Source organism: Eptatretus burgeri, chromosome 2 (assembly GCF_056783735.1).
Source record: "Eptatretus burgeri isolate ZD-2024b chromosome 2, Ebu_testis_v1, whole genome shotgun sequence".
NCBI lineage: Eukaryota > Metazoa > Chordata > Myxini > Myxiniformes > Myxinidae > Eptatretus > Eptatretus burgeri.
Genome location: NC_140962.1, coordinates 604,640 through 619,980, shown reverse-complemented (window position 1 = coordinate 619,980; position 15,341 = coordinate 604,640). Strand labels below are relative to the sequence as shown.

The 15,341-nt window shown below is 42.1% G+C and overlaps 1 protein-coding gene across 3 annotated transcripts in view; it reads right to left on the bottom strand.

The window, feature by feature from the left end:
• LOC147031243 (venom prothrombin activator pseutarin-C non-catalytic subunit-like) overlaps nt 1-15,341 on the bottom strand; it is a 460,275-nt gene that overhangs the window by 146,791 nt on the left and 298,143 nt on the right. For all 3 annotated transcript variants that reach the window (XM_085860320.1, XM_085860315.1, XM_085860319.1), the window contains one exon: nt 2,055-2,243. In XM_085860320.1, coding sequence (XP_085716446.1) covers nt 2,055-2,243 — 189 coding nt within the window. The remainder of the gene's footprint in view (nt 1-2,054; nt 2,244-15,341) is intronic.

Sequence of the window (15,341 nt, the reverse complement as noted above, 5' to 3'; positions counted from 1 at the left end):
CATCATATTTGTGGATAAAATCAGGCACTGCCAAGACCCTCCAAGTTTATTCCAGTGCACAATGTTCGAAAGCACGTGACAGCCCCTCAATTTGACACGATACTTGGCTTTCATTCCTTAATGGGATGTGATAGAGTATGTCAATTCTTTGGTCAAAGCAAGTCGACTGTTTGGTCAGTGTACACCATGACCTGTTGGACAGTCTCGGTAAAGGTGAAATTATCAATGACATCATCAAATCATCTGAGGTATTCATCTGCACATACCCATCATTGCTCTCAAAGGGACCCTTTCTTCTCCTCTCCCTGTCAAGGCTGGAGTACTACAAGGCAGTGTTCTAAGCCCTATATTATTCCAAATGTTCATCAATGATCTCACTGACTCTCTGGAAAATCCTCTTTATCTCTTTGCTGATGACTCCACTCTCTGCTGTGACATCCTTCATCCCTGACAGACAGGCAGCAGCCTCTTCCCTCTCTTCGGACCTTGACAAAATTACAAACTGGACTGATACTTGTAATATGTCTTTTAAACCTTGAGAAATCTCTCACACTCACTCTCTCTTTTCACCAAATGACTGGACTGCAAACCCTACTTTCTCAACAATCCTCTCGAAGAGGTTCAGTCACTCAAACTCTTGGGTCTTACTCTCAGCCATGATCTCTCTTGGGCAAGCCATATTTCAAAGTTGGCTTCCGAAGCCAGATGCTGACTGGGCATCCTCCGCCGTGAAAAGTCCTTCCCTTGACACACCTGAGCTCCTATCCATCTACAAGGCTTTCATCCACAGATTGATGGAGTAATGCTCTCTCCTCTGGGCTGGCACTCCTGCCTCCCATCTTTCTCAGCTTGATGCTGTAGAAACAAAGGCCTTCAATATCATAAGAATCTCTCACGATGAAACCAAGTATATGGGTCTATCACTTCGCCATTGCTGACACGTTGGTGGTCTCTCCGTCTTCTTCCACCTCATTTCTGGACTTGCACCCTCTGCCCTCTCAGTGCTTTGCCCCCCCCCCACCCGCCCCTTCAGGTATTTGCAAGATGCACACAGTTCACCAGCAACCCCCTCCTAGTGAAACTGCATAAATCACGAACCACTGCTCACCTCCACTCATTTATTCCTCTTTTTCCCCACCTGTAGAACCACCTTCCATACTCTGTTCAATCTCATTCTTCCTTCCAGGTCTTCAACACAGCTGTTCACCACCATCTCAAGTCATCTCCCATCCAAATCATGATCTTTTCTACACCGATTAAACCATCCCCACCCCTCCCAAAACTTTTGTTGATGTATCCAATATTGTTCCTCCTTTGTGTTCTCCCCTTCCCCTCATCATTACCTTCATTTCTTGTTTGTTTGTCTCCGTCTACTTTCTCACTCTGCCCTGCTGCTGGTGTTTCCCCTTTCTCCTGCTGTTCCTTTCCTTATATTATGTTGTGTCCTGATTTGTTCTGTGCCATAGCTCTCCCATAAGCCTAGAGCGTGTGTGTGTGTGTGTGTGTGTGTGTGTGTGTGTGTGTGTGTGTGTGTGTGTGTGTGTGTGTGTGTGTGTGTGTGTGTGTGTGTAGGTGTGTATGTGTGTGTGTGTATACTGTAAAACCATATACATTCAGAAAGAGAAAAATATACATGGATGTATCAATACTTATAGATCACCAAGGAAAGAGTAGTTCGTGTCATGGGAAAGTCAGTAGAGGAGGGTAAGCATCATGACGATTGCGAGGAAGCTGTAAAATATTTCCTTCTAATCAGTTTTGGGTAGTCCGCATGCTACGCTCATTTCCACCTTGCATTGTGATTGATTTTTCTTATGATTTAGACGTTGCTAAATACAAATAGTTTGCAGCAATAAAGATTCGTTTAATCACATTTTACACCAAATAAAAAGGACGCTTTTATGACTTTTAAAAAAGTTAACATAGCAATACTAATATAATCTCTTCGGAAAAAAAAATCAAAATCAAATGTGATTTTGTTTCAGCACAGTTAAGATAACTTATTTTTGTTAAAGGATTTAGCAAGAGTGGAACAGTTTAGCATGGCCTCAAACCTGGGTAGAGATGTAAAGACCCTCGACGATGAGTACTGCCACCACCAGTACGCAAGAGGAGAGTGTTACCATGGAAATGAATGTGATGAGGATCCTGATCTGACCCCAATGCCATTAAATGCCACGTGACCTCTTTTCCAGCAAAAATAATCATTCCAGGCACAGAGCCATCAACTCGGCCATTCACACCTGCAAGAATATAGTCAGAGTCGTAAGTATTACAAGGTTATAAAACGCGATTACTTATTAATTTTATAATATAATTCAATGACAGTTTCTATCAAAAACTTAACTTTTTATTGAATGACAGTGAAATGTTGTGCGATATGATACTGTATGGGTGATGACAGTCTGATCTTCAGTAGATGGCTAAATAGTACATATTCAGGGCAAACACAGTGGCAAGATGATTGTTCGCCATAAAAGAAGAATCTTTTAAAATGTAATATGTGACTATGACCCACATACTGGAAATGAAGAGGTGAAACAAGAGTTTTTATGACAACTTGGAAGAAATCATCTAAAGAAGTTCAAGTAAAGACAAAAACCTGATAAGAGCTGACATAAATGAGCACGTTTGGAAGGAGTCTCATCTGCACAATGAAAGAAAAGGATAGAGTGACAAAAATAAAGAATGAAAATAAACATTACTGTGTTGAGGTAAATTGGCATGGTGGTCATAAACACTTTATTCTGCAAAAAGGAAGCTAACCCTTGTTAACATATAAGAATGATGGACAACAACGTCCAATTGACTACCTGCTCGTACGAAGAGCTCACTTATCAAGAAGTCGGTGGACTTCTTATGCAGGGATGGCCCGGACACCCCATTGGCTCAATATCACAGAAATCCTCAAAAAAAAAAATCTCCCAAGATTGAACTTACTAAACCTATACAGTACATTACCTACCAAACTTTGGGACATCATCACTGAACAAGAAAAATAAGAGACCCAAAGGTGCCCGTTTGTCATTTTTCTTATTACTTGGTGAAATTTTTTTTTCCGCCAAGTATGTTGGTCTCTAGCATTTGTATGTCTGTCACACGATTTTTGGCCACAATTTTCAAGCAATCTTTATGAAATTCTGTGTATGTAGGTGACTGGCTAAGGAGAGTAACGGTTAATTTTAGTGAAGATCTGGATCTGGATCTGAGAATATTTCAAGTGATTCTTCACCGTTGAGAGATTGGGCCAAAAACGATATATAGCACAATATCTCAAAAGGTTATAGATGGATTTTGATGAAACTTGTTGGACAGGTGAGGACTGCCACAAGGAAGAAATGATTCAATTTTGCTGAAGATCCAAATCCAGATGTCGACATGAGAATTATTTAATTTTTAACTGATTCTTCACCATTGAGAAGTGGGACTAAAAACGATATAGCACGATATCTCAAAAAGTTGTGCACATATTTGGATTAAACTTGATGGACATGTTGGGTGTGTGACAAGGACTAATTGATTCAATTTTGGTAATTTTTTCAAGTCATTTTTCACCATTGTGAGATAGGGCCAAAAACGATATATAGCACAATATCTCAAAAGGTTATGGATGGATTCCACAGAAACTTTGTGGACAGCTTGGGTGTGAGACAAGGATCAATTGTTTAAGTTTTGGTGAAGATTCGAAACCGGATTCAGATTCAAGAATTTTTCAAGTGATTCTTTATCGTGAGAGATGGGGCCAAAACTATGTATAGCATGATACGTATCTCAAAAAGTTGTGGACAAGTTATGACAAAACTAGGTGGATGAATTAGTTAGGTGACAAGAACAAGCCCATTTGATTTTGGTTAAGGTCCAGATTCAGAACCGAGCTATCAGTGGGATACAAAATGTAGACGATTCAGCCTGGCAGAGGTATGCCCTCTACCAAGTGCTGTTCCGTTTTGCAGAGACATGACAGAAGTAAATAGATACCATGATTTTTAAAGAATTTATTTATTGAACATTTGAAGTATATTTGATCCATTATAATACATACACTAGTATTTTGTAGTCTTGCCATTTGCAGATTTCGACGCTTTTACTCTTTCAGATATAGAACTAACGAGTTCTGAAATTTTCTCTTTTGAGATTTCTGCCCAAGCTTCACGCAAACGGGTACGCAATTCTTCCCGTGATGTTGGTTTCCTGGACTTTTTTCCCACACATCTCAATCCAACATGGCCCAGAGGTGTTCAATGGGATTCATCTCAAGAGACTGACTTGGCCATGGAAGTAACTTGATCCCGTTTCTGTCCTAACATTCTTTGGTATTTTTTGCAGTGTGGCATGGAGCTCCATCTTCCATGAACCGAGTGTTGTTTTTGACAATCTGACCAGTGGAGAAGACAGGGAGACATCCATCCTCAAGGATAGAAATATATATCGCAGAGTTGATGTTGCCAACACACTCCACAAGCTCTGACCGACCAGCGCTCCAGATTGCTCCCCACACCATCACTGAAAAACCACCGTGTTTGACAGTTGGCTGCAATCGGTTCAAAGGAAACTCTTGACTGGGAAGTCTCCAGATCATACACGTCCACTGTCAGAAAATTGAGCAAATTGGGACTCATCTGAGAAATACAGTTTGCCAAAACTCCAAGGTTCCGTTGGCCATTTCATCAGCCCACTTCTTTCTCCTATGAATGTTGGCTGGTCGAAGAAGAGGTTTTTTTTCCCAGCTGCTCTCCCATACTAGCCCAGTTGATGAAGGTACCACACAGCAGTTCTTGAGCGAACTTGGGCCTCCTCTACAACATCTGCTGCAGTGCAATGGGGAGTTAACTCAAGGGACCGCTTGAGAGCTCGAATACACCTTTCTGAGGGCCCAGGTCGACCAGAACAGGAAGCTGTGGATTCCTTGCCTTCGCTGGTGAATTGCACAATCACCCGATTCACCGTAGAAAGCGGAATGCTAAGGTTCTGGGCTATCTGATGTTGACTGACTCCACCTTCTAAATGGTCAACAAGTCGTCCTCTTTGAAAATCGGAAAGTTTCTGTGCTCCCTGGGTTCAAGGCAGAGTTAATTGTCATACACAACCCAGGAACTCGCTTCTATAAATAAATCGTCGAATATTAGTGCAAATGACTGAGGAAAACTGCGTTATACAGATGAAATGAAGAAATTTAAGGTGTCTACTTACTTCTGTCATGTTTGTGTATATTTATATGTGTATATATTTATGTATTTATTTATATATTTTGCATGATCCTGTCAACATTTAGAGCGAGGAAAGGTTATTGGGGAAGGAATTGGCATTCCGTATTTACTTCATAAGAAGTGTCCCAGGTAATAGAGCCGACTACTCAAGTTACTTAAAACATCACGGAAGAAGAATCATGTCAGCGATCAGTGGAACAAAGCAGGTGTCTACATCCCAAAGGGAAAAGACTCAAAAGACCTGTTAGCGTCCAGACCAATTTCACGACTCAATGTGGAAGGCAATATCTTCTTTTCAGTAATAGCCTATCGGTTGACTTCATAACTAATGGAAAATGGATATATTAACACATCGGTGCGGAAACGAGGAGTGCCAAGGATAACAGGCTGCCTAGAACATGCATGTAAGATCTAGGAAGTTATGCAAAGAACCAAGTCAGAAAAACTGGATCTTCATGTATTACTATCACTGCTTATTGGAGCACGTGGTTAGATCTCACCGATGCTTTGGGCTCAGTACCACATCAACTGCTTTGGCTGGCATTGCAAATGTAGCATATGCCTTGTCGAATTTATAAAGATGTTGAATGATATTTTGCATGCTTTCAAATGAGGTTTTCAACAGAATAGTTTGATACAGCATGAGCCATGGATTAAGCTTCAGACTGGAATAGCAATGGGTTGCAGAGTATTTTCGATTTTATTCATATAGCAATGCAAGTGATTCTCAAAGCTTCTGAATGCCAATCAGCTGGAGACAATAGAGGCAAAGGTTTGTTTATGCCTCCTCTGGAAGCATTCTTGGAATTCACAACAGTGCTGACATCAGGTAGAGAGGATGCTAATAATATGTTACAGCGACTAGAAAGCCTCATCAGTTGGTGTCCTATGTACTTCAAACCAAAAAGAATCGAGAATCCTCTCAATTATGAAAGGGAAAGTCAATGAGGAAGTGCATTTTACAATACCAAGACAGAAAATCCCAATAGTATCAGAGCAGCCAGTTAAGAGTTTGGGGCCATTGGCAGGATGTGCAATTAATGAAAGATACTAGGAGAGATGAGTTTGTAGAAATAACAGGAGAAAGTCATCACTTTTGAGGAAAGTAGATTAGCATGTAAAAGTTAAGGTGTGGTGTGTGCAGTTTATACTAATTAATACCAAAGCTTCTTTAGCTGCTTATGATCGATAGCATAAGCACAAGCACAGTCAAAAATGTTGAGGGTATGATCAGCAAGTGGAAGAGAAAATGACTTGGTGGAAGAGAATAAAACAGGAAAGGCTCATCTACTGATGATGCTACAAAAGTCGAAAGGTTAGAAATTTTGCAGCACAGAACCAAATCTTAAAACTGGTCATAAATGGAAAGTTGAGGAGGTAGATGAAGCAGCAAAGCAATCACTGCTTTTGACAGTGATTGACTAGACAGAGACTGTTACAAAAGGATTTGTATTTGGTGAAGTCAATACTCAGCTGTGGTCAAAAGCGATAAAAAGAGGTAAATGAAATGGTCACCCAAGAGATCCAAAATGATGAAGAAAATGTACGAATCTGGAAAGCTGTACAGCAGGCTCAGCAAGGCCGTTGGACAGTTTGGGAGGACACACTTCAAAGACTGCTGAGGCCTAAGTCACATTTGCTCTATGGCGAGGATACGGCGGCCGTACGCCCTCTGAATTGACAGAAACGTGCGGCGGCCGCAGAGTTTCTGCGGTGGCCTCAGGGTGGCCCTACTCCCTATGGGTATATTTTAAAGGCCGTAAGGTCGCCGTGGAATTATAACGCGGAGTTATAACTTTTTTCATTTCTACGTTCGCCGTAGCAATTTGACAAGCCGAAAAAAAAAACTGGTAAAAAAAAAATACAAAAAATTAACCCATTCGTTACTGTCCGTCTGGCCGCACGTTCGCCTTAGGGTCCCCCTGCGGTCGCCTTGCGTCTGCCTTGAAAATTCTATGGCCGCCACAGGAACACCCTAAGGTCACCGTGCGACATCAAATTAAAGACCGTACGGCAACCCCACGTTTTCGGTCTCCACAATTTATAAATACGCCGTGCTGCTACCCGAAAAATAAAAACATATGTGACTGCTACATTGTGTGACCGTGTAAATACTGCGGCCGCCCTATAATTGCTAGTGGCCGTAGATTTTGGAGACCCCACGGCCACCGTGGCAAATGTGACTTACGCCTAAATACGCCGTGCGGCTCCCCGAAAAATAAAAACATATGTGACTGCTACACTGTGTGACCATGTAAATACTGCGGCCGCCGTATAATTGCTAGTGGCCATAGATTTTGGAGACCCCACGGCCGCCGTGGCAAATGTGACCCAGGCCTTACTTGCAGTGGCGTAGTGATGGTGGGGCAGACGGGGCGACACCCCAGCGCGAAGTTGATGGAGTGCCAACTGACACCCTCACAAAACCATGTTCCTGCTCCATTTGGTTGTGTTGTGTATAAGTTATAATACAACGGTGAACGGACTCGTGAGAGCACGAGAAGTACCTTTCATAAGCACGTTTTATATTTTAAACTCTGTGCTCCGTGTTCATGTGTCATGCCCGTGTGTTTACAAAAAGGTGAACCTGGTGAGAGGCCTCAGCGAGTGTGATGGATTGGAAGGATACCCTTGAGGTAGCAAAAACGCCTCTAGCCTCTAAGCTGTCGAGCCTGGGTTCAAATCCAGACCAAGCTTAAAAACTGTTCTCCCAATGTTTCACAAGCGGATCATTTCACTTTTGGAGATCATTTCTCCTTGCCTTCCTCTGCTGGTGTGTCATCAGCTCTTGCCTCGAGGCCATATAAATACCACACCATGCTGCATGCATGTTTGATGAAGTTTCTGTTAATGGCCTTGTAAGCAAACCTGCCTGCTGTACCGCTTGCACATGAGGTTGCCTTTCACCAAGCCCAGGTCTGCTTCTGCTTGTCCAGGGCGGGGATTATACGTTCATTGTGATTTTTGTCAAACGTTACAACTATTATTATTGATGTTAATATTACTAGTACGGGCCCATAGGGGCTTAAACGATGACTGGATTGGGGCATTATTTCAATAAGATCAGACCAACCATATCATAAATGGCCATAACTTGGGAAACACCTGGGAAACATATTCATGTCTCCAGCGTCAATTGTGACGTCATATCAAATGAAGAAGAATTGTGACGCCCCATTCTCTCGCCCCCCTCGCTCCCCCCTAGTCTCGCCCCTCTTCTCTCGCCCCTCTCTCTCACCCCCACTCTCACCCCTCTCTCGCCCCCTCCTCTCTCCCCCTCTCTTGAATTGACGCCCCCTCTCAACCCCCTCTTTCCCCCTCTCTCTCCACTCTCTCGCTCCCTCTCTCTCCCCCCTCTCTCCATCCTCTCTCTCCACCTCTCTCCCCCTCTCTCACCCCTAGTCTCACCCCTCCTCTATTCCTCCTCTCTATTCCTCCTCTCTCTCCCCCTCTCTCACCCCGAGTCTCGCCCCTCCTCTCCCCCCCTCTCTCTCGCCCTTCTCCCTCGCCCTCTCTCTCGCCCCCACTCCCACCCCTCTCTCACACCCCCTCTCTCGCTCTCCCTCCCCTCTCTCGCCCCTCTCTCCCCCCTCTCTCTCCACCTCTCTCCCCCTCTCTCACCCCGAGTCTCACCCCTTCTCTATTCCTCCTCTCTCTCCCCCTCTTTCTCCCCCATCTCTCCCCCCTCTCTCACCCCCAGTTTCACCCCTCCTCTCTCCCCCTCCTATCTCGCCCCCACTCCCACCCCTCTCTCACACCACTCTCTCACACCCCCTCTCCCGCCCCCTCTCTCGCTCTCTCTCGTCCCCACTCCCACCCCCTCTCTCTCCCACCTCTCTCCCCCTCCTCTCTCGCCCCAACTCTCATCCCCCCTCTCCCGTCCCCCCTCTCTCGCAGATGTTGGTCGACAGATAAATGGCCGTAACTTGGAAACCGCTTGTCCGATTAATATCAAACCTCAGAAAGGCACATCAGCGGGTACCCAGCAATATTCCTGGCAAGTTTCAATCAGATCGGACCGTCAATCGTGCAAAAAAATAAATAAATACATAAATAAACATTAATTGTGACGTCATTCGTGACATCATAGCACCGTGTCTTGTCATTGGTCGACAGATAAATGGCCGTAACTTGGGAACTGCTTATCCGATTAATATCAAACCTTGAAAAGGCACATCCACCGGTCCCCAGCAATATTCCTGGCAAGTTTCAATCAGATTGGACCGTCATCGTGCAAAAAAAAAAAATTAATAATAAATAAATATTAATTGTGACGTCATTCGTGATGTCATAGCAACGTGTCCTGTCATTGGTCGACAGATAAGTGGCCATAACTTGGGAACCGCTCGTCTGATCGATATCAAACCTCGAAAAGGCACATCCGCGGGTCTCCGGCAATATTCCTAGCAAGTTTCAATCCGATCGAACCGGTGGTCGTCCGGTTATTAATAATTTGGGGAAAAATTGGCATGATAAGGTGAGAAGGTGGAACGACACCTTCAGCTGCCATATATACACCTTTTCAACACTGAAAAAGCAGTAAAATGGCCGTAACTTGGGAACCGCTCGTCCGATCGATATTAAACCTCGAAAAGGCACATTGGCGGGTCCCCGGCAATATTCCTGGCAAGTTTCAATGAGATAGGACCGGCGTTCGTCGAGAAACGGCGGTCGCAGACAGACAGACAGACAGACAGACAGACAGACAGACAGACAGACAGACACACACAGATTGCTGGAATTATAGATAGATTAGTATTAATAAATGCTTTGTTACAACGTTAATTGTTTTTGTTATTTATTTTTGTAATTATAATGCCATGCCATGGAAGAACCGATTAAACTGCTCGACACACCTTAACATTGTGTGCGTTTAGAAACATGGGATTTCTTCCGGAATATTTGTAGTTAATTACCCGAATCAACTCAGGAGATCATGACTAAATCTAAGTCTAAATCTATTCTTATTTTGAACAGCTTACAGTGCTCTGCTGCTGAGCCCGCTGGGGAAGGTTAGAGACCCCCAACAAAAATTAATGACTATGCCATTGCCTATGGGGCACTATTATTGACCTTTCGCCCCCCCCCCCCCGTGCCACAAACCCGAACGACGCCACTGCTTACTTGGAATGGTATCTGGTATATGACTCCTATGACACTTGGTTGTATTATATTATCAGAGCCACTTACAATCTGCTCCCATCTCAAGTACATTTAGGGTGATGGTCCAAGGCAGATTATAATAAATGTCCTCTATGTGTGGATAGACAGACACTAGATTACTAGAATATATTTTGTCATCATGTGAAGTGTCCTTAGCAAGGGGAAGATATACATGGCATCATAATCGGGTGGTCAAAAAGATAATCAAAAGTGTATGAGGCAGTGGAAAAGGCTAATATACAGAAAGCAAAAGAGTTGTTCACAAAAGTGAACATAACCTCTATCCACCTTCAGTGGCAGAGGTAATGACAGAATAACAACCAATGATGATTATAATGCTATGAGTCAAGCAGGGGAAGTTAAAGAACAAGTGGAGTGAATATCATAAGAGGATATGGGTAGAAAAAAAACACCTGAGTACCAAAGTACAACATTGCAAAGTGTTATACTCAATTATAGGTCTATTAGACTATGTAAAGGATTGCGAAGTATCAGCAGACCAAGAAGATTTCAGAAGGTAACCCATTGCAATCCGTACATCGGGGAAGTACCCGGACATCGTTCTGAACTCTGGAACGAGCAAAACGTGGATTTTTTAAATTTATTATTGAGCTCACAGTACCATACGAGTCGAGAATAGATGAACAGCATGAATACAAAACACATAAGTATGTTGACCCAGTTCAACAATTGAAAAAGAGCTTCAAGAAAATTTCCCTCTATGCTGTAGTTGGTGCAAGCGGCTTTGGAGCAACATCATTGCATCGTCTTTTGCGAGCACCGGGGATGAATCAGAGAATGATCAATAGAGTTCTCAAAGAAATAAGAATAACTGCTGAGAAAGCAACATGTTGGGTTTGGATGAACATGAATGAGAGGGATTAGTAGGCTCCACATTTGTTTCCTCAAATTTGAGAGGTTTAGCAGTTCAATCCAGCTTCGAAGTCAAAAAGTGCAAAACAGCAGAGGAACACTGCAGAGTTATGACCCCAGTGTTGCTTGGCCCCAATTACAGTGTCAGAAAATTAAAGGCAGAAGCACCTTTTTGAACGGGACCATCTTTCTCTAAAGAGTATCTGTTGTTTAGCTCCTTGTGAGCTTCTTGCGAGACTGCAAATGGTGAAAATCAAAAAACTTGGACCGAGATATAGCACTATGACTTGGCAAAAAAAACTTTTATCAACTAATAAAGTCAAAAGTAGCAAAGTGGAGCAGGAAAAGAAACCTTTAAACTAAAGAGTAGGAAGGAAATCACACAGAAGGAAGTGGAAGAGACAATGAAGAAATTTAAAGTAAGGCCACAAAACAAGATGGCATCTAAATTGGGGGAGTGAATACACTAAAGTTCAGTGGAGGTTGACAATTTAGTAACTTAATTGAATAACATCAATGACAAGGAAAAAAAAACAAACATCTGGAATCATGATGAAACAGCACAATTGTTAAAATATCCAATAATAAAGGAGATATTTAAGAATTTGAGAACTGCAGAGGGATTAATTTGAGCTCTTCTAATTAAGTTATGGGAATGAATAATTGACCATAGACTAAGGCAAGAAGTATAAATAAGTGAAAATCAATTTGTCTTGAGTTCAGATAAAGGTGCAAAGCATGACATATTTGTATTATGTACAAATATGTACTTCAACAAAATGTATTATGTACTTCAACAAAAACTCAAACGGCCACTCGGTGGAGTGTATACCTCAAACAGGCTGATTGGTTCACATTTTTATCCCACTGATAGGCCGGATCTGGATTCAGATCTTCACCAACATCGAATCATTTCATCCTTGTCACATGTCCAAGCTCTCCACCAGTTGGGAAGATGTGTATTCAATGGTGAATGCATGCACTATCAACTAGTTTTGACTCGTTCAAGGTTTTGTAATGTGCATGATGTATATGAAAGGATGATGTATAAGTATAATTATAATTGCCGGTATTCATCTTCATGCTGTCAGCTCTGCCTTCCTTTTCCCACAATAGGGCGAATTTAAAACAATAGAGAGCTATGAGAAAGAGCAGGCCATCCTTTCCATGCTTGGCCTTTAAATTTACTAATCGACACTCAGTTAAACAGGACCTTGCCCCACAAATAAGGATCATTTAAGCCATGCACAACAGGTTTAGTGAGCATGCTTTCAGACATCTTTTGCACATGACAATAAGCACACAAAAACATGGATGAGGTGAGTTTGAAACATGACAACCAGTACATTTCTTTTTTTGTTCGATTTACATCCAGGATTGTTCCATGCGAGTTTCTCTTTGAACTCATGATGCATGTCCTAACAGCATTAACACTGAAAAAGCATCACTGAACATAATTACACACCTTTGGGAATGGGGGGAGAGGGGGAATCAGTTGGCAATGCCCTGTATGTATGCAAGCTTGGACCGCTGATGCAATGAAACCAATACCCATTATCCATCCATTCAATGGAACCACACTCTGTGTAGAGCGTTGGTGCTGCTGAAATATCTCCTGGGCTATAGGGCACAATCTTGGATGGGTCACCACTCCAACACAGGATCCTTGAATGGCTCAATCATCCCACCAAGTTGGTACTCATTATGCCCATCTCAGAAGGATGACAGGTTGAGTCACCCCCCCTGGTATTGATTCAACGGTTGAGCAGGATTTGAACTCAGTACCCAAGGATCCCAAGCCTGCCACCCTAACCATTAAGCCAACACCAGGCGTACCCATTATATCCACCTTCTCAAATGGTGTGATTTGGAGCTGAATTGCTTGATGGGCGTGAACAATCAACACCATCTGATTATAAGCAAATAATTTAATGTAGGCATACAATAACATAACCTAAACTAGAATGGCACTCAGTGGAGTGCATACCTCCACCAGGCTGAACAGTTTACGATTTGTAGCCCACTGCACTGATAGACCGGATCTGGATCCGGACCTTAACGAAAATCAAATCGGCTTGTTATTGGCACCTATCCAACTTATCCACCAAGTTTTGTCATAACCCATGGACAACATTTTGAAGTATTGCATTCTCCTAAATCGTTTCTGGCCATATCTCTCAATGGTGAAGAATAATTTAGAAAATTAAAAATATTTTCGCATCCGGATCCAAATATTGACCAAAAATCTAATCAAATTGTCTTTGTCACACACCCAACCTGTCCACCAAGTTTCATCCGAATCCATCTCCATAACTTTTTGAGATATTGTGCCATACAGCATCTTTGGACCTACCTCTCTATAGTGAAGAATCACTTAAAAATTAGAGTATCCAGATCTGGATTTTAACCAAAATCTAATCAATTAGTCCTTATCATGCACCCAACCTGTCCACCAAATTTTGTCTGAATCATTCATAGCTTTTTGAGATATCCTGCTCACAGACAGACAGATAGACAGACAAACAGGGGTGAAAACATAACCTCTATCCACCTTCAGTGGCAGAGGTAATGACAGAATAACAACCAATGATGATTATAATGCTATGAGTCAAGCAGGGGAAGTTAAAGAACAAGTGGAGTGAATATAATCAAGTAGAGGCTACTTGCCAAGCTCCTTTTGGAGTGGTGCCTAGAGTCACTCGGTTTAAAACACTCAAAGCACCAATCGTGTGTTGGTACAAAAGGATTTGGATTTGGTGGGGTTTTTTGCACAGTGGGTGCCAGCAGGAGAGCCTGAGGATGATCAAGGGACACAGAGCACCACAGTGGCAATACATTCTCATAGACAATGGTGAAAGCGTCTTGAGGATGCCAAAGACAGTCAAAGCACCGCAGCAGGTACAGGCAAGGAAAAGCCCTGAAAGCATCATCAACATGCCAAATGGAACAGTTGAAATGTAGAATTTTGAAGGAAGACAGAACGAATATATATATATATTTTCAGCCAATGTAGGATGGAGCACCTGTTGCTGTGTTCAATGGCTGTTAGGGGAGCCTTTTTCAAATTCTGGATCTGACTAATCTCCTTTTGATTGCTCTGTCTTGAATCTTCAATGACTCAACTCTCTCTGAAATCTTTCTAATTTTCTACCTCGATTATATTGCTGCATATATATATATATATATATATATATATATATATATATATATATATATATATATATATATATATATATATATATACTCTTCCATCTGGCAGCATTTCATCCCCCTCAACTGTCTCCCCACAGGCTCCTTCCTCAGTCCCTGTTCAAAATAAACCCATCAATCAGTGGGTCAGTTTAAGCAATGATTAGTTTGAACTTACTGCCAGAAGTGGAAATGCAAATGCATCTTCAAATGTCCAGACCGACTCAAGGTTGGATGCAGTAAGTGCAGGTGGTGGGGAAAAGTTTAGAATAAATGAATACCCGATTACATAAGAAAATTCAACTTACTTGCTGTATAACACTTAATTATTGTTACATTCCAAATGAAATTATAGCAATTGTAATAAGTAACTAGAGAGTTCATATAACACGATACCTCGCGCAGCGTTCAAATGCACACAGGAGTGCCTTGCCGTTCACGGGGGTTAACTTCTTGAAAATCCCCGTGAACCACAAATTCGCAAACTTAGGGGATAATGGGGAAAATAGGGTTTGGATTTCAACCTAAAAATTTGTCCAAACTGTTCCCTTAATTAACACTTTGTGCATTGTTTTTGTGCTATTTATTTTCATGAATAAAATAGTTTTTGAGAACATCAAATAAAGTTTACTATGAATAGATAGAATCGTTGATACCAACAGAATCGATCCAGGACTCTCAAACAATGCCACTGTGAGAGCAAAATAACTTTCACTTAGTATTGATGGTTAACAGAATGAGTTATATTCTTCTGTCCTTACAGGCTCCAATCCCACTGCATTATTTTTGTACAATTCAGTGAAATGTTCCTGGAACTCTACAGTAAATATTAAGCAACTTTTCAAGTGGCTTACTATGAGCCTCTCAGCTTCAATAAGCATAACAACATGGAGGTTCACACAAGGAAGA